Here is a 19,838-nt window from a genome sequence, read left to right as displayed (position 1 = left end):
CAGGGAAGTTGAGATGTTCATAAAGCACAAAGCTAAACTCTCTTAGGCTCTGTGTTGCATTGTCTGCCATCACCAACTAAGCAGCCCTGTGATAGCCCTTAGTGTCTTTTCAGTCATTTTTCTTTTGTGTTTTGCCTGTCTTCAACCATTTAAACTTGTATCTTGTTGTTAAGGTTGCTAATCTTAGCAACCATAATGAACTGTACTTTAATGAGGTTGCTGGGCCATTGTCACTGATAACACAGATCATGAGAATTGGAGATAACAAGATTCTGGAATGTGTGTGTATATATATATATATATATATAATACACAAAAGCCATGAATATCCTGTAAATTATATCCTTATAAACGGTGAGTAGTGATGTCATCAGTTATAAACGGTGAGTAGTGATGTCATTTCTGTCACATGACTCACTAAAATTTGTGTATTATAATAAATAAAGTACCCCCAGTTGTAAAATATGAGGATATTAGAAGTTACCTCGGAGTTCCATGACCTGTATAAAAACACTCGGCCTTCGGCCTCGTGTTTTTATATGGTCATGAAACTCCTCGGTAACTAATAATATCCTTATATTTTACAAGAGGGGTACTTTATTCACTATATATATATATATATATATATATATATATATATATATATATATATATATATATATATATATATATATATATATATATATATATATATATATAAAGGGGGTGGGGGGATATTGCTTTAAAAGGGTGATGAATTAGATTATAAGGACAATTTGATTTTTATCTTTATGTTTTGACCTAGAAGAGAATGTATGTGATAGCTTTGCAGTGAGGATGACAGGACAGAATGTGAGAGGATGAAGTAATAATTAGGTGAAATTGTGTGGAACCTTGGAAAGAAAAGAATGAAAAGGGAGGAACTGCAGAGAACTGATAATAAAATCTAAGTGGTATAGACAGAGTGGTGGGGTTTGTAGAAGGCTATCTTTTGCAATGATTTTACCATTTTTTGTTAATGTTCTTAAATTTACAAATGAATTTATGGAAATGTATTCAGTCTATTGATTTGCAAAGCCATGATTGATCACCCCCTGTATGAACTTGCCTGCAAGATCTTTGTCTGACTTTAACTGTCTGACATAAACTCCTGGATCTGGAATATACAGAGTAACTGTGCGAGGAGAGGAAATTATTTAGTATTCTATCTTCATGTACATACCGGTAGATTATTCCTATGGCAGCAATACACACTTACCATGGCAGGTAGAACTGTAACAAAGTTTGCAGATGGAATATATCATCTCCGTCTCATTCCATGATGACACCAGGGAGTGTTGCAAATTGAAAATCCTTTCAGAATAGAGGGGATATGCACATCTTCTGATGCCCACAAATCCATATTATCATGGTTGGTTTCACCTGGTTCTTTCCATAGGAACCTACTACTGCCATATATTTCCAAAACTCTTATTAAGTTGGTTCCCATGGCTGATATGCTCCCAGCCTGAGAAGGTTGCTGGAACTGGCCTTTACTGTAAGAAGTAGGCATGTCACACATCAATGCAATACACCAAGGTAGACTTGTGTCTCACAGTTTAGCAGTGCACGGGAGCCCAATCTTGACCAGCAGTTATCAGTTACACAAATAAAATATTATTCAGATCCAAGCGTCCAGTTCCTACATTTTACAGAATGGTTGCAAGCTCTGGGATACTGCCATGAGAAAACATGTTTTTTTCAAAACACATTTTTTAATATTTAATTTTGAAATCTGACATTGTGCTAGACATATTGTCAGTTTCCCAGGAGCCCCCAGTCATGTGACTTGTGCTCTAATAAACTTCAGTCACTCTTTACTGCTTTTCTGCAAGTTTGAGTGATATCATCCCCTCCCTTTCCTTCCCCAGCAGCCTAAAAACAGAACAATGGGAAGGTAACTAGATAGCAGCTCCCTAACACAAGATAACAGTTGGTAGATATAAGAACAGCACTCAATAGTAAAATCCAGGTCCCACTGTGACACATTTAGTTACATTGAGTAGGAGAAACAACAGCCTGCCAAAAAGTGCTGGCTCTTTCTGAAAGCACATGACCAGGTAAAATGTCCTGAGATAGCTGCCTACACACCAATATTATAACTAAAAAAAATACACTTGTTGGTTCAGGAATGACATTGTATATGGTAGATTGAATTATTTGCAGTGTAAACAGTGTAATTTAGAAATAAAAACTACACCATAAAAATCATGACAGAATCCCTTTAAAGTGGGCATATATTTTAGAGGATCTTTTTAATTTGCCATCCATGTGGTGGTCCCATACAGGGACCAATAAGCATCTTCTATCTGCCAGTTGTTGGACAGCTTTAACTGAAGGTTGAACTGTATTAGCTGTGGATCATATCTAGAATATAGAATATGAGAAATGTTGATTTTCTGTTGCCTCAGTCTCACGGGAATACATATTGTGGGAAGATAAGTATATATCAATCTCTGCTGAGATAAATAGAGGGAAGTATTTCTGTTCTCCTTCAGCAGTAATCATTTTGTTGGGTTGCCTTGGGTATATAAGATGCCTATGAGGAAAAACATCATCATGCAAGAATCATAACCTTTCAGAGAGAAGTTGCAGACAACATGTACTACAATTCTAGCATGTGTTACCCAAGAGAACCTTTATTTTTGCCTCCTCTGAGACAACTTATTTTTGTTTAATAAGCCTGATAGAAAAGTTCTTTATGCCATGAATTGTTCAGCTACCTCTGTGGCCATATTAAGCATAGCTGGAGGCGCCCCAGGGGCTACATGGGCTTAATCTCTGAAGCTATCAAATATCCAGCTGTTGTTTCTACTTATTTTATTCTCTTTGGAATAGAGGCCCTTGAATCATTCTCTTTCCCAGAGGCCCTGGAATCGTTGGTTCCTTGCTGCCCATTAGGGAACTTTTGTCTGTACTGTGATCTATTGCTTTGTTATTGGGGTTTCTTTATATATATCAGAATATATATATATAGGGTATAGAGATGGACTCGGTTATACTCTTTCAGCCAGGGCAGGGAATGCCAGGATCCACAGCTATTTCTGCTCTCTTTTACTGTACCTCAATAGGAACATTTCAACTGTCTGTATAAAATACACATGTCAATAATATTCTCATACTGTTATTTCAAGCTAATAACATGCAAACGGAAGATAAACAATAATGAATCCTCTAAATAGTAAAATGTGTTGCAGTACCAATGCAGGCACAAAAGCTGTATGCTTGTTTTGTTCTCCTAAAGGGAACATTAAAGGACCAGTAACAGCAAAATGTTTTATACTCACTTCAATATAATGTACTGTTACCCTAAACTAGTAGAAAATGCAGATTTTATAGGGCAAAAGGAACGTTTAAATGCAATTCATGGCTCTCTACATTACCACAGATTAAATGCATTTGTTGCCAAGAAATAATTTAATTGTTGGTGCTGCATCAACAGATACAAGCTTTAAATGTTAAACAATTATTTTGACTTTTGTTACTGATCCTTAAATCCTCCATAACAGTGTTGCACCACCTACATGTTCCTGTAGTACCAGGCCTAAGATAGGACAAAACATGCTGAAATCCAAAGCTGCACATTGAGTCTTACACCTGTAGTTAAATTTGATCTACTATGTATGGGATCTCCCTAAATAAGTTGTCAGGACAGGTAACTATTTATTTGTGAGTAATAATTCATGCGTTGTTTGATGCAAAGCCTGTACTTATGGTATAAAAAGGACATGTCTTCTATTTGTGCAATATTTAATCAAAAATGGCATGTATGTCTGCTTCTATAAAGAGGTATACATGTAAGGTTTACCAAATGCATGTCACCATGTAGTCCCATCATGAAAAACCCCAGTCCAAAAGTTGCCATAAATTGGAAAACTCAAAGTAGGTGAAGGAGATCTGCAGTTTTTTTAAATGCAGTAGCAAGGTAGTAGTAAAATTTAAAAAGTATTTATTAGGACATGTATAGCCTAACACGTTTCATACCAAATGAACGCTTACTCATAGGGTCAGGGGTGCCAGGCATATACCTGTAAAAGTAGAAGCTGTGTAGACTCGCGCTCTGCCTGGTAATCCTTTCTCAATTGCATGCATCAATCCTCTCACAAAGATGTACCAATCATCCCAGGATATCCACTAAAAACTGAAAGAGAGGAGAGCACTCAAACGCTGATTAACTGCTTGTGATTATTTATTATTCATGCTGCTTTACATGACATGTTTCGGGCAAGTGTTGCCCTTTCTCAAGTGTAAACTTACAGGTACACAGTGAGCCTTTTAAACACACCCCTCACACCCATGTGACCTTCAACATCCAATCTTGGATAATTAGATTCAATAAAAGGTAAAAATCTAAAAAAAACTTTTAAAAAAGACTTTTCTCAATGTCTTTTAGTAGTTACTTTTGGATTAATGTCCAATCCTATTCATAAGTGCTGTTCAGTAAAAGTGTCTTTCTTCTACCTCTAGTCCCTGTCTAGCGACTCCTCCCTTCCCATCTGTGGCTCTTCTTTCCTTTCTCCTCCCCGTCAGTCCTCTCTCCCCTCCTCTCTGTCAGTCTCACTTCCCTCCCCTCCTCTCTTTCAGTCTCACCTCCCTCCCCTCTTTGAGTCTCACCTCCCTCCCCTCCTCTCTGTCAGTCTCCCTCCCCTCCTCTCTGTCAGTCTCCCTCCTCTCTGTCAGTCTCCCTCTCCTCCTCTCTGTCAGTCTCACCTCCCTCCCATCTTCCGCTCCCCCCCATCTGCGGATCGCCCCTTGTTCCCCTGACTTGTGCACGCAGCTCGCTTTTGAACGTGCACGCTCGCGTTCAGTTGCGTGCACAGGGGGAGCAGGCTGGCCAGCGCGTTGCCTAGTGTGCCCAGTTGGCTTGGCCCAACACTGTGTATAAGGCAAAGCTGTCCAACTTGAGGACAGGAGCTTTGTCTCCATAGATTCCTTTGTATGACATCATTCTCTTATAATAATCAAGACCCCCCCAAACATGTGAAATGGTGCAAAACTGGTTCTTCAAATGGAAAATCTTGGACAGCACTGAAGGGATGTATTGCATATGCTAAGAACCTCTCCAGTATCTCTGGATTATACCTTTGCTCACTATACATCCTACACATTTGTCATCTAACCTGCCAATAGCTGGTACCTCAGCAAAGACTCAGTACAAGGAGTAATGGTTAAAGTGCATTCTCACTAATACAGGTTGCCACTTAGAAAGTGTGCTTGCAATGGGAATTATTTTATAATGAGTGGGTCATTACTAACCTGTCAGATGGAGTGAACTGGGCTGTTTCAAATAGTAGGCTCTTGGTCCAACAATCAGATCAGATGTTAGCCAGTGTAATTGGGCCGACAAACAGCATACACAGACCACTGCAAATGCTGAAACAATCCCAATCAGGAAAGACGTTTGCTATGGTACCTTACACAGGCCTAGTGTAAATTTTGTGAAGGGAATACAAATTAGCATGCAGCATCAGCCTGTATGGCAGAACGATTTACTGGTTAGACGATGGATCAGACTTTGGTTCTTTGAATCAGTTGATTTGGACCTTACTAAGTTACCAAATATGACAGACCATGGCCTAATTCTATCTCTCTATCATATATATACCTGCAACAGAAAGATACCTACACTTATTCCAAATTAAGTCTAAATATAAGAACATTCCATTGGCAGTGTTTTGTTTATGCAGATGATTCACTCACGGTCACACTGTAGAAAGTTAATTCCAGTTCTGTAATACAGACAGTCCCGTCAGTACAATGTTTCCTTTGAATAGTTCCAGGAATAAGCAGTTGGAAGTAAAATTCTAGGAAACAAATTAAGTTTTGTCCCAGCTTTCTGTTACTTGCCAGTAACAAACACCTTATGTCAGGACCATGCAACCTATAGCTCTTGTTTAATAGCAACCTTTAATATCAAAAGAGCCATTTCGTCCCCTCTTCCACTGAAGAAAAATAGTCTGGAGCCACAAAACAAAACACATCTTATAAACTTTTAAAAGTTTTAACCTTTTTTAATTTTAATTGTTACAACAACAAAAGTGCAATGTGAAGGCCTACTTTGAAATAAATTAAATACTGAATAGCCCTATTAAATGCTAGTGTTCTCATCTGTTTAAAGGTGAGGGCTATAGACGTCATTAAAATATTCATCACATCTATAGCCCCCGCACCTGCTGCAGCTGGACTCAGGAGGCTTCTCTCTTGTCTTGAGTGTGCGACCGCGGTAAGGACCATGATGAATCATCTTGCTGCAGCTCGGTCTTGCCTGGGATGTCTATACAGCCCTTGCACCTGCTGGCGGCTTCTGGAGTGTGTGACCGCGGTAAGCTAATGGTTAGCTCATCGCGGTTGCACACTCAATAAGCCGCCAGCGGGTGCGAGGGCTGTATAGACAACGTGACAGGCAAAGCCACAAGACTGAGCCGCAGGATGAAGAGCCGAATGAGGCTCCGGAGCCGAGGGTTGCCTACCCCTGAACTAGTCAGCAGTAGGCACCTGTTTCTCAGGTGGTACATGGGTGGCATGTTGGCATCCTCTGCTTGTATGTTACTCAGGACACTAGGGCAGATTTATTAAGGATCAAATTGAAAATTTGAATTTTGGATTTTTTTTATGGTCAAAACTGTCAAATTGGATTAGGGAATTATCCAAACTCAATTCGAGTCTTTTAATAAAAATTTAATTCGATTTCTGAGATTTATGAAACTCCGGCCCTTTAAGAATTCGAATTCGACATGTAAAACCTTGCTGAATTACTGTATAAGTCAATGGGAGAGGTCCAGTGACTAATTTGGAGATGTTTGTAGCCTTCCTAACATTCCAGAATTTAAGGGAGTTTAAAAAAACGCACATGAATTCAAAATTTGACCCTTGATAAATGTGCCTCCCCGGGTGCTGCACCTTTTTCAGTCTGGCGAAAGGCTCAGACCACAGTAACTATTAACATAAACAGGTGTGCACATGGTAAGTGTATTGTCTCTAAAGGAGGCAACCCGTAGTACTCCAGAACCTCTCCATAACCTGTCCCCTACTTACTTTATAGTAAAAACCCTTTAAAATTCATTTAAACTGAACAGTTTAATTGAACAGTTTATTTACAAGTGCAATAACATGTTTCTTTTGATGTTTGTGTATTGTGCTGCAAATAAAAACATATTCAAAAAAATTGATTTAAAGTAAATGTTTACTTGTCTTTGATAACACATTGCTAATTGCCTATGGATTTCCCCTTTGTTTCCTGAGGTGCAGAATGGTGGCGTACAACTGATGCACACACTCGTGCTGCTTTTTTCCCTCCGCTGCTGGGGATTCCTCCTCTGTTCACTCCACCAACCCCAAACCACGATTCTTCTTTCCACCTGCGCAACTCTGTGAAGAATGGGCGCAGCGTCCCAGAGAAAGGTAATGTAAATCTGAATGCCGTGTGACTTGGAAAGGAAATGTGGGTTATTTGCTTTTCAGGCTCACACTAATAAATAAATTTGTGGGTGTTTTAACTGCAGTAACGTAATAATTATAGCTATCGTCGTGGTAGGAGTCATTCTGTTTGTATGGTAATTATGGTTATTAGTTGACTATACCGATGTAATTACTTTTTGCAGACGAGTAGATTTATTTTATTTGCTGCAGTGCAGTATGTAATCGCATGTTTGCAATTTTATGTCTATTGCATTCATGTTTCCTGCACTGCCTTCTCAGAATAGAATCATTAATATAATAAAGTGCTTTTATTATATTTATTTATTGTTGTCATAACTATTTGCATGACAAAACTTCCATTTATGCTATAGTGCAACTGATGCCTAATCTTTATTTATCGGGCCAATGGTTTAATTTATTTATTTTTTTGTGAAATATCATTTTCTAAATGGCTCATGTACAACTGCAGATACGTTAGATTAGAATGAGAGTTTCCCAGAACCAGGCAGGCTTGCCTGTAAATGAATCTGGAAACATGGGTCTTATAGCACATAAGCCTGAATAGTAAAAAAACAAAAAAAAAACCCTGTATTTATGTCCTCTATTATTTGCTTGTAACAGGCATGAACGGATCCATGAATGGAAGCAGCCCTACATTAGTAACCAGTAACTGCACATCCATACTATCAACTACAAGCGCCAGTACTGTTGGGCAAACAAAGAGTGCAGCCTCTGGTGCAACAGGGAGGCTTTCTAAGGAGGATCAAAGCAAGTCAGATGGCAGAAGTGAAAAAACTAAAGACAAGTTACTATCCAAAGCTGAGCAGGTACAGAAGCTCTACAGAAGGTGTAGAATTGCTATTCTAATCCTCTGATGAGTATTAGTTCTATTTTAAAGGGACATTAACCGATAATATGGTTTTCATTCTTATTTGGTCACTGGGGGGGTACTGTTACTTTGGTGTCTATGCATATTATTTTTTAAAGTTTAGATTGGCAAAATGTGTATTATGACAACTCCCTCAAATTGTAATAAACACAGAATTGCAAATGAATAATCTTTCAGTGGACAGTAACCCAAACCCTGTGTACTTTGCTTAACATTTAGAAAAAAAATAGGAATTTAGCAGCTCCTTAATATAAGTTGAATTTTCTTGCCAGCAGAAGCAAAGGAAAAAAGCAGCAGAAAGCTCCAGCTCCAGTGATTCTGGTTCATCTTCTGAGACATCAAGCGATGGTGTTAGTAGCAGCGATTCCGATGATTTGGAGGAGGAAGAAGACCAAAGCATCGAAGAAAGCGATGATGATGATTCAGATTCTGAGAGTGAAGCACAAACTAAAATTAAGAATAAGGTAAAAAGAGAGCCATAACCCTTTCTTTCAAATAATTATATTGGATACATACATTTTCTGCCATAGTTGAAATACTTTATTTAAAAGGGGATCTAAACACAGCTGCACTGCTCAACTACACTTCACTGGACTACAAATCAGGTATCCATTTACTGGACTTCGAATCCCAGCATTAGGGTTATATTCATAAAGCAATATTGCACAAAACTTTTCTCCAGTACCACAGGGCATGTGGCTGCATTTAAACACAATGAGAAACCCAGCTAGCATCTGTCAACTTCTATAGAGAACTATGTGGGGCAGTTTTATTATTATTATTATTGAAAGAATAGTAACACTAAAAAAACAATGTTTAAAAGGAATGGCAATATAATGTACTGTTGCCCTGCACTGGTAAAGCTGGTGTGTTTGCTTCAGAAACATTACTATAGTTTATATTAACAAGCTTGCTGTGTAGTCATGGGGGCAGCCATTCAAGCACAGGATACACAATAGATAACAGATAAGTTCTGGAGAATCCCATTGTATACTGTATCTGTTGTATATCCTGTGCCTTTTTTACCTTTTCAGCATTGAATGTCTGCCTCCATGGCTACACAGCCATGTTTATATTAACAACAGCGGCGTTTCTGAAGCAAACATATCAGTTTTACCAGTGCCGGGCAACAGTACATTATATTGTCATTCCTTTTAAACACTTTCTATTTTTGGTGTTACTGTTCCTTTGACATGTATTTATAAAGCACCAACATATTCTGTATCGCTGTACAATAGAAGACTTATGGTTTAGGTCTATTCAAATCAGTGCTGTATTTGGGTCCATTGTCCATCCTTCCGTATATCCCCCTCCGGTGCAAGCACACATGCGCGCCTGCACCAGAGCGCTGGGGAGCTGCGCTCCCCGGTAAGCGGCTGGGCAGCAGCGCTCCCCGGTAAGCAGCTAGGCGGCATGCCACCCCTATTATTCTGCCTCCTGGCGTTGCCACAAATCCGGGCCTGATCCTGCATTCACCTCTACCAGCGGGTATAGCAAAAAAATTTTTTAGATGCATATATATATATATATATATATATATATATATATATAACACTTGAGGGCCACCTCCCTGAGGATGCTGCCCAAGACAAAGACTCTTGGGTACCTATATAGAAAATACTGCCCTGTTTATGGAATATGAGGGTAATCAAATCGAACATATTAAATGTGTGTATTAAAGGGGTCATAAATCTTCCTTAAAACTCTTGGTTTGTGTCCCTTATCTCTCCAAATAGGCACCCCAACATTAGTTACAGGCGCGAAAAAAATCTCCACTGAAAATCAGTCCTATTAGTGCTATATCACTCATCTCACAGTTAATAAAGCAGAATATTTGCTTCTAAATTTACTGGGAGGGGCACAGCCTCCCCTGATAAAGTGCCAGACACTGCCGTCTGCAGTCACTGGCCTCAAGCAGTATTGTATGCCCTATGACACAGGGATTCAGCACTTCTTAAACAGTCTTTGGACTGGGCTGCATGCAATGAACTCTGATTTGTAAGAAAAATGCTAGTAATAAAAATATGTAAAATAATTTGATGATAGTCTTCCTTTAATGGGGCCAATATTCTCTGAATTGAGAGCAGTCATTTTATCAGTGTAAGTACATTTCAGCTGATATCTGTAGGCTAAAGAACATTTTGCTGCCACGGCTTATCCCTGCTAGGAGACACAATGCACCTTCCCTGATACTGCTGACTGCAGGCATTCACTCTAATTATACTTTGCGGGTAGACATTTAGGAAACCTTCATTTAGAAGTCTGGTAAAGGGCAATCAGGACAGCCGCAGCGTTTAGGTGTCAGGACTACTAATTTTTCTTTGAAATTCCTGTAAGTGATACAGCAGCTGTGTTTGAGGCAAGGATAGCAGGAATGCAAGCTGCTTCAATTAATGGGATGCACGACAGAGAGAGACAATAATGCTTAAATGCACAACTTCTTTATGGCAAAAACAAGACTTTTCTTCTTAATATTCCCATATTATGACAGACATTCAAATTGTGAGATTCAGTGGCTTGTATTTAATGAGATGTGTTTTGTTATCATATTGTATCATCTTTATTATTATCCTGTATTTTATATAGCTCTACATATTCTAACTTCAGGAAAGGCAGTAAAGAGAAAACCAGTATATCCCTATTGTAGTTTATACAGTGAATAATGTGCCCCTACCATAAACAGGACCAGATTTACATAGCGCACGCCCCTAGGCCCACTGCCGCTCGTCACCCCTGTCCCTTCCCCTTTATTCATGCAAATTTTCATCATCCGGAACCGGAGCAATGGGGATTGGCATATGGGAAATTTAAAAAATTATTGTATCTCCAGCGGATCCCCAGTGTTTTTGAACCAATGTGAGTGTGGATGGGCAGCAGGCTGCCCCCTAAAATTCTGCCGCCCTAGGTGACCTTCCCACAAATCCAGTCCTGACTGTAAATGGTAATATAAGTCACTGTGGCGTTCCATGATGAGTGCTTTTATACAGGTCATTGAATTCAGAGGTGACTTAACCTCATATTTAACAACAGGGGACTCATTGTTTATTATAATACACAAGTTTCAGTGGATCATGACAGAGCTGATGACATCATTAAGCACAATAAGGATAACATTTATAGGATATTTATTGTATAAGGATATTCCTGTGTAATATAGCTGTACATGTTACCGTACAAACACTCTGTAAAGTCTCTTGGCAGAGAGAATAATGTTATAATAAATGTCCTATGGGATGCAGGTCTTTCTGCCCTTGACATGATAGGGACTTGGCCTTATGCATATAGTCCTTGCTGCCAGTTCAGCTTCACAGGAGCAACCACTGCCACATCTTTAAAAGATAGGTCAATATCTAGAAGTCCTTATATTTCTACATAGGGGCCCTATGCTGACTGTGTCTCTTCTGGAGCCAGTATTCCATAGGTGTTATCTGTGGGCTGCGGTGCACCCTGAATATACTTGCATTGCCAGAAAGGTGCACCAGAAGGTAATACTGGGCACATACCGGCCATGTCATTTGAGTGAAGCTATTGGTGTAAGGTTACCACACATACAGATTGTTGTAGTCCTTACAATGTGTTGGATATATCCTAATTGTGTGGATAACATAGCTAAACTAGTACCTAGATTTTTACAAATTAATACAATGAAAGACCATACATCCAACAGGGTACAAATTTTATTTAATTTGTATAAAGAACCGATTTGTGATGACGAGCACACTTATCCACTATTAATACTGCTTTAATAGCACATTGTCGTGTTGTTGCTAAAGTCTGTTTGCTCCATCCGTGCATAGAAATTGGATTAAGTTCCCATCAGGATGTACCCATGTAGATGATGTTGGTAAGATGTCCATTGAGAATTCATTATCTCTGACGCCATCTTTGCTTTTGTTTAGGTGCTATTACATAACCTGAAAACTGATGGGCACAAACCTGACAAGTCCCAGGAGAAAAGAACTCACCAGCAGATACCTCTTATTTCAGACTCCCAGACTCGCTTACCATTCCAGTCCCAGCAAAAACATCCTCCAGTTTTGTCCCAGCATCTTCCCTTTGCTTTCCCAAGCTCTCAGGCCAAGGAGGAGACTGTGAACAAACACACAAGTGTCATACAGTGTACAGGACTGGTCTCAAATGTGAAGCCTTTGACTCTGCTAAATAAGAGTAAGGATAACTGTTTAAAGCTTGGAACTTCTTCCACTGATGGATTGAAAGCAGGGACTAAAAATACCTCTGAAGAATCTGCACCCAGTGACTTGAGGATAAAAAGGGTAAGAAACGTGAATACAAAACTTTTTATAAACTGACAACATCACTCTGGCTGGATGTCTGGCAAGGGAGGTCTGGAAGTGGCTATGCATTGGTATCACACCCTCATTTTCCTGTTGGCTGCTTAGAAAGGTCCTTGAACAAGTTGGGGTATGAGAGATAATCAGTATGGGGCAGGCTTCGGCAGGTAGAGGTTTGGCTACAAAAATATTTTTCAGGTACAGTGACACATATGCAGGTGTCCAGTATCACTGCAGGTAGTAGGCATACTGTAGGTCATGTGCACGTCAACTGTCAATTAGGTATGTACCATGTCACACAAAAAATGTACATTGTAAGGCATTATATGTAAATGGGTATATTTATACTTGATACTGTAACCTATTACTTAGTACCAGTAAGTAATAGGTTACAATATGGTAAAATATCTATCTTGGAAATAACTAAACAGGGCAAACAGGAAACTGAAAGTATTTTCATTTTCCCATTTCCTAGTGCTTTGGAACAATTTTCAGAGGAAGAGAAAATAGTTAATTAGATTATCAGTCCACAGATAAACTCATGCTATAATGAATTCCTCCTTATCTGTAAGCCTGAGGCAGAGGGTGATGCTGAAAAAAGGAAGTGGTTTGTTTATTCAGCTCTCATTTTTAGTTTTTAGGGCAAAGGCAAAAATAGTTATTCCAAGATTATTGTGATCCAGGGATATTACTAGCTCAATGGGTGGGTGAATACCCCAGCACTGATCAATGTCACACATATTATGGAGATATTTATGTGAGATTATGCTGTACTGCATTTACCATGTTAATCAATAGATGACTATGTCAGGTGTGATGGTTCCATAAATACAGGCGTGGATGTTTAAGGTCTAATAGTATTGCTGTTTAAAAATATGCCTGCAAATAGTCAAACTGCAGAGGGGAATCAAACTGTTGTTGGATTTAATGAATCTAAATCACATTGGTTTCCTATTCATGAATTTAAAAACCGATACACATTCCTCACCTTCCACCGAGGCTCCAGAGGAATGCCAGGCCATATTCCAAGAATTTCAGAAATTTATCTGCAATTTTGAGTTATTGCATACTGTTATACCATTGGTTGAGCTAAATGATCAGGGTAAAGGTGGCTGTTACTTGATGTCAGGAGCTTACACACACGCACTTTATCTGAATGTCCGTTGTTCTGAGCTAATACAGCAAAAACATACCAAATTATTCTCCTGGCAATGGCGGAACCTTCAGTGACAATTATTCCAACATTTAGCTAGTGTTTGAACAGTAAAAATTTTTAAAAGAATGTTACATTTAGATGTAGTGTTATTGATTTTTGGATTCCTAATTGGCCAGTTTCATTCCTCAACACCTTTCATAAGTAAGAAGGAGCATTGTCCATCATATATCAATATAGCGTTATATCCTGTTTTCTATATTCCTCTCTAATGACTTTATTGCTTCTTTATACAGGATCAACACAAGGAAACATTCTCAGCGCATATAAGCAAGCCACGGGAGAGCTCCAAGCACCAGAAAAAGTCATTTGCAGGTCTGCAAGTGTCCAACTCTGCCTCTAGTTCTTTAGGTCCCCATTCATCATCCATAGCAAATAAACATTCAAATCCATTCTTGACAAATGCACTGTTAGGAAACCATCACCCCAATGGGGTCTTACCAAACGTTATACAAGATGTTCCCCTTGCACTTACCACCAAAACAAAGAGTCAAGGTAAAATAAATGACAGTTCTGCATCATCTCCTGGCTCCCAGTTTTCCTCACCAATAAATCTGAGTTCTTCTATGAGAAAGAATTCTTCCAGCCAGCTTTCACTTGGGCCTACCAGCCCTCCAGTTCTACAAAGTATCTGTAAAGATAAACCCCTGGGAAAACCTAATTCACCAGCAATAAAAACTTCCCATCGTGTCAGTGCTGCAAAGTCATTATTAGACAAATTCCGAGGGGCGGACTCTGACATTCCTAGCAGCAAGGATTCTGATGATTCTAATGAGGAGGAGGATGAGGAAGATGATGACGAGGATGATGAAGAAGAGGATGAAGATGATGAAGAAGATGATTCTGATAGTCAGTCAGGTCAGTCCTTTTTTCTGTAAACATAATTTTAGGAAAGATACAAATACTTCTTTTTCAAGACACAGTATGGTAAGTGACTACACCTCACTGCAGCAAATAATAAAAATACTGAATTGAATGTAATACCAATTAGTATCTGTTGACCCGTGTGCTGTGGTTTGTCCTGCAACCTCCACCTGCCCTAGAATATGGTTCAATTACAGTTCTTCTTTACCTTTAAGTAACCTATTTCACCCACACTGAACCCATCTGATATCTATCAGTCTGTGTGGGAGATACTTGTTTCCAAAGCATGTTTATGGGATTACCAACCAAGCTGAGGTAGAGACCTAGGGTTTTTTATTACAAGGGTCTAGAACGTCCTGGAATTAAATATAAGTGAGCTTAAAAATGCATATGAACTGTCATTTTTATCTTAGGGCTGGTAAAGTCAGTCGTGAAATATCCAATGTTTTTACAATGTTTTTTTTTTTATAATTAGGATTTCACTATGTTTAAGAACAATAGCTTTATGACTTTTTCAATTCAAGCCCATCCTGGAGGTCCAACCTTTGGTTAGAACCCTAACTGATATGCAAAGGGTTTCAGGTGTATTTATGAGACCAAATAGGTATTTTTCTCAAGTCTTACTGTAAGTGGCTTTCTAACTGAGCATCTCCGCACTCGCCAATGCTCCAGCCACCTCCAGACATACAGTTTGGGAAACTTTGATCTAGAATAACTCAGTAAATAAAATATGAATTTTGGTCAATTTTGAGCCTCAGTATTATTATATATGTGATAATAACTCACTGTGGCTCAAAGCATAGGCCATTATGTTTTTTTTAATATGCCTGTAAAATTTATTTTCAACAGAGTCTGACAGTAATTCTGAATCTGATTCAGATGGATCAGAAGAAGATGATGATAAGGATCAAGATGACTCAGACAGCGACACAGAAGGGGAAAAAACCCCACTAAAACGTAACAAAACCGCTCCATCCATGAATAGCACAACCAACAGTATTACTGCACACTCCACTCCCCTAAACCTGCAGGTCATAAAGAACCCTGGATCTGCTCCTGCATCCCTGTGTCCTGAAGCTCAGACCCAAGACTTTCTTGCTTCATCTTCAGCTCTTAGCCCAAGTACACCATGTGGTATTTGCCATTTTTATTTATATATGTTTTAAGGGTATATTTTAACCTCGTGTTACTATGTCAATTGTACAAATACTAAACTGGTGCATGGAGGGTGTTTTATGGAACATGTTCCATAAACGATGTGATTCCTTACTGTAACCTTTTTTTATATTGTTTAAGGTTCTGGCAAAAGAAGAAGAGTAACTGATGAACGGAACCTGGGCATTCCTTTAGAACATGGGTAGGTTATTTTCTATCACTAGTCGCACATAAGAAGGATCTTTAAAGATATCAGGCAGTGAACTTACTTTGTTAATGGAGTACAAACATTACAATATACACTCTACTGAGCTAGATAAGTTTCAACACCCTAAACTACAACTTCCAGCTTCCTTCTGTATTTAAATAAATTAAAAATTGATCTTAAATATGGCTGCCCTTTAAACACAGCACTGAATCATTCTAATGATATTCCTGTAACCTTGTTTGAAATGGCACAATGCGTATGTTGTAACGCTCTTAATATTTTTATACAGCTGGCAGCGTGAAACAAAAATAAAGAACTTGAGCGGCCGTCTTCAAGGGGAAGTGACCTATTACGCTCCATGTGGCAAGAAATTCCGACAGTATCCTGAAGTAATGAAGGTAATTTATGGAATCTTGTGTTATTAGTAATTTTAGCTACGGCCCTGCCACCTGAGTTTTTCTTAGTAAATGTCACTGCAATGCTTTGTTCAGTAACATATATTTTACTGCTGTTGAGGTACAAGTGTCTTTCAGAAAAAAGAGGGCTTAAAAAAGCCACTTTGGCATTATTCCTCCCTTGGATACTGAAGTGCTACCCTGTTATTTATACTAGGAGCTTTTGCATATTTTATCAAATACCCTTTGGTATTTTCTGAAATCTACGGTTTCCATTTCTAGATCAGGGTTTCATCTTGTAAGGGGTAAAATATATTAGGAGAAAAAGCTCCCAGATAAATTCTTAATAATAATTGTATTTGCTATTCTCAAGGTCACAGGCAAGCCAATAATGTAGTAATAACTGCTGTTGAGGCTCTACATGGTCTGTTGAAATACTGAGTTCTGTTGTAGAAATATATAAGCACGTCTCGTTCCATTTAGCCCAAGATGTCTTGGAAGGGATAAGGTTTGTATTGGCCTTACTACATTAGACAAGTAAAACCTAGGTTTTCAAAGTTTGTGCATGAATTTTCTAACCCCTGAAATCTTTAAATGGTCATACATGTAATAATCAGTTTTTAGCCAAATAACCAAACAAACAAATGTATGGCTTTTTGATCCAAGTGTTTAATCGCTGAACCAACTTTAGGATTAAAAGGGACCTTTGCAGCATGGTCAACCTTGAACTGGTGCAATCATGATGATTATATTGAAGCAGTCTCTATAAGATATCAGGAAAGGGGATTTCTGCCAATATACAGGCTAATGGGCTGCCAAGATGATCAAGAATGACTGAATTGGGATTATATGCCTTTAGGCAAACACCTCTACTGTCACAGTCTTATGTTCACTCCCCCAGTTGCAGCCATATCTTTCAACAGACCTTATTAAGAAGGAAAATGTTTAGCATCAGAAAAATTATCCAAGCCAAACTTTTTCTCTTGAAGATGTGTTCTGCCTAGGAGGCTCTTACTGCTTGACTTATACAATGTTCCTTTGACAAATTTTTTTGACTCTGCAGCATCCCTGCAAATTATATGTAGATGTAGCAGAAATTCCAGGCCTGCTGTGGCCAGTTTAATGGCTCTTCAGGATATAGACATGAGTGGCTAAATTGTTAACCAATGATATATACACATTCGTTAATGGTCTCAAAAAGCACTTGGTGTACATTTTCCAATATGTTTTCAAGTGCTCTTGAGTTGCAGTGAAGCACCCATTTGGATATAAGTTTAGGGGTACATTTGGACAATATACAAGCACAGATAAGATTGTCTACACAATAGCTATGGTGAGCACTTAGATGTAAAAATCTTGCCATGGGGTTCTTGACTGGAACAAAACAGACGAGTAACAGAAGATTCCGTTTGCAACTCAAAAATGGAATGAAAATAAAAATCCTTGTATTTACTGAATACTGAAGATTAAGGCCTAGAAAAAGTACTTGTGCTTTCATGTAAAGAACAGTGATAAAAAAGTGATACAGACAGTATATAACTATTTGGCTGTGATTCTAAACAAGTAGCAAGTGGTTACAAGTGGTCCTCAGCTGCTGCTCCCACAACAGAAGATCACTAGGGAGCCTCTGTATGCTGCCTGCACACATTTTATGGGGTGCTGAGATATGACTGTATGCATACACAAGGGGGTCTATTTGTCATGCTATGTAAAAAGTGGAGTGAAACATTAGCTGTGATGTTGGTTATAGCAACCAATCAGGTCTTTGCTTTTGTTTTCTAACTTTTCAAATCTAATTCCTGATTGGTTGCTCTGAGCAACATCACAATGCTTCACTCCACTTTTTACACAGCATGATAAATAGACCCCTAGATGTAACACAAAATACACTGCCACATTTCATCCATTGCATTGATTTAAATTATGCTTCACTTATTAATTGTTCAGGCATTCTACCATAATGTGCCCATGTCAAAAACAATTTTAAAATACTGTAGAAATATAATGGGCACATATTTGAGTAGTCGGGCTGTTGTAATTCTGCATGTTGTACATCACCATTACACAGAACAATAGAGGTAGCCATGACATTAAAGAAACGGTAACACCAAAAAAATGAAAATATTTTAAAGTAATGAAAATATAATGTAATGTTGTGCTGCACTGTTAAAACTGGCATGTTTGCTTCTGAAACTCTACTATAGTTTATATAAACAAGCTGCTCTGTAGCCATAGGGGCAGCCATTCAAAGCTGAAAAGGAGAAAAGGCACAGGATACACAGTAGGTAACAGATAATCTGTATAGTATACAATCAGATACTTCAGAAGTTATGTTTTATCTACTGCATATCCTGTACTTGAATGGCTGTCCCCATGTCCACTCAGCAGCTTGTTGATATAACTATATTAGTGTTAAATAAAACAGATCAGTGTTACTAGTGCAGGGCAACAGTACATTATCATTCCTTTAAAACAATTTTATTTTTTGCTGTTACTGTTCCTTTAATGACACTTCTATAGCATCACAGAGAATGCCTGAACTGTTAAGACGAATTCAGTCATTTGAAACAAGCTATTAACAGCCGTGGCTCATGTGGTGTTTTGTTACATGGAATTTCAGTCAACACTACTGAATATGAGAAACAAATATGCAAGGTCAACTCCCAATAATGGCACTGAAAAGTAAGGAGAATAGGTCTCATACTGCAACTGTCACCCAAAGCTGTCTAGGTGAATATTTTAAGCACAAGTTAAGGGCTCTCACAAAAATTTTCATTGTCATCAATAGTGTAACCAGCGGTGATCCTTGGTGATTTGATCATCACTAATCTGTAGTGACAAACATCTTGTGCACCACAATTCCAAACAAAAACCTTGACTGCATTTTTAGGTATAAATGACAAACATGGATAAGAAACAAGTGAAATTCCCCCATTTTAACATGATCTGTATGTAAAAGGAGTACTATATTAGTGTTTGTGTGGGCAGCAGAGCATGCCATCTCCTGGGGGAAGCTAGGCAACAAACGTATGCTGTCATTCTTTCCAAACCTCAAGTGAAAAAATCTGTGATTTTTTCAGTATCTCAGCAGAAATGGAATAATGGATATCTCAAGGGACAATTTCAGCTTCAGTGCAAAAATAAGAGTGGGTGACTTCTATGAAGCCAGAGATGGACCACAGGTATCCACTTACAAATTTTATAGTCTGAATAGTACTAGCACAACTGCTGCTACTAAGTCACGTTTCTTACAAATCTGACTTATAATTGGCTTTCACTTATCATTCTTTTACCATTTAAAATAAGCAACAAATTTAAAAAAAATATATAGAAATTGTGATAAAAGATGTATTATCACAATTTGATTAGACTGTATATGTGTTTA

At 38.4% G+C, this 19,838-nt stretch overlaps 1 protein-coding gene across 13 annotated transcripts in view; it reads left to right on the top strand.

The window, feature by feature from the left end:
- Positions 1-19,838, top strand: part of baz2b.L (bromodomain adjacent to zinc finger domain 2B L homeolog) — a 159,747-nt gene that overhangs the window by 107,755 nt on the left and 32,154 nt on the right. For 8 of the 13 annotated variants that reach the window (XM_018235811.2, XM_041576126.1, XM_018235810.2 and 5 more), the window contains 9 exons: positions 7,261-7,419; positions 8,059-8,264; positions 8,599-8,790; positions 12,226-12,600; positions 14,068-14,689; positions 15,545-15,829; positions 15,992-16,052; positions 16,348-16,456; positions 19,534-19,635. In XM_018235811.2, coding sequence (XP_018091300.1) covers positions 7,261-7,419; positions 8,059-8,264; positions 8,599-8,790; positions 12,226-12,600; positions 14,068-14,689; positions 15,545-15,829; positions 15,992-16,052; positions 16,348-16,456; positions 19,534-19,635 — 2,111 coding nt within the window. The remainder of the gene's footprint in view (positions 1-7,260; positions 7,420-8,058; positions 8,265-8,598; positions 8,791-12,225; positions 12,601-14,067; positions 14,690-15,544; positions 15,830-15,991; positions 16,053-16,347; positions 16,457-19,533; positions 19,636-19,838) is intronic. The other 5 variants (XM_041576125.1, XM_041576124.1, XM_041576129.1 and 2 more) reach the window with 3 other exon arrangements.

This window comes from Xenopus laevis, chromosome 9_10L, assembly GCF_017654675.1.
Source record: "Xenopus laevis strain J_2021 chromosome 9_10L, Xenopus_laevis_v10.1, whole genome shotgun sequence".
In the NCBI taxonomy this organism is placed as follows: domain Eukaryota; kingdom Metazoa; phylum Chordata; class Amphibia; order Anura; family Pipidae; genus Xenopus; species Xenopus laevis.
Note: the sequence above shows the minus strand (reverse complement) of the source record. Positions and strands in the feature narration are given on the sequence as shown.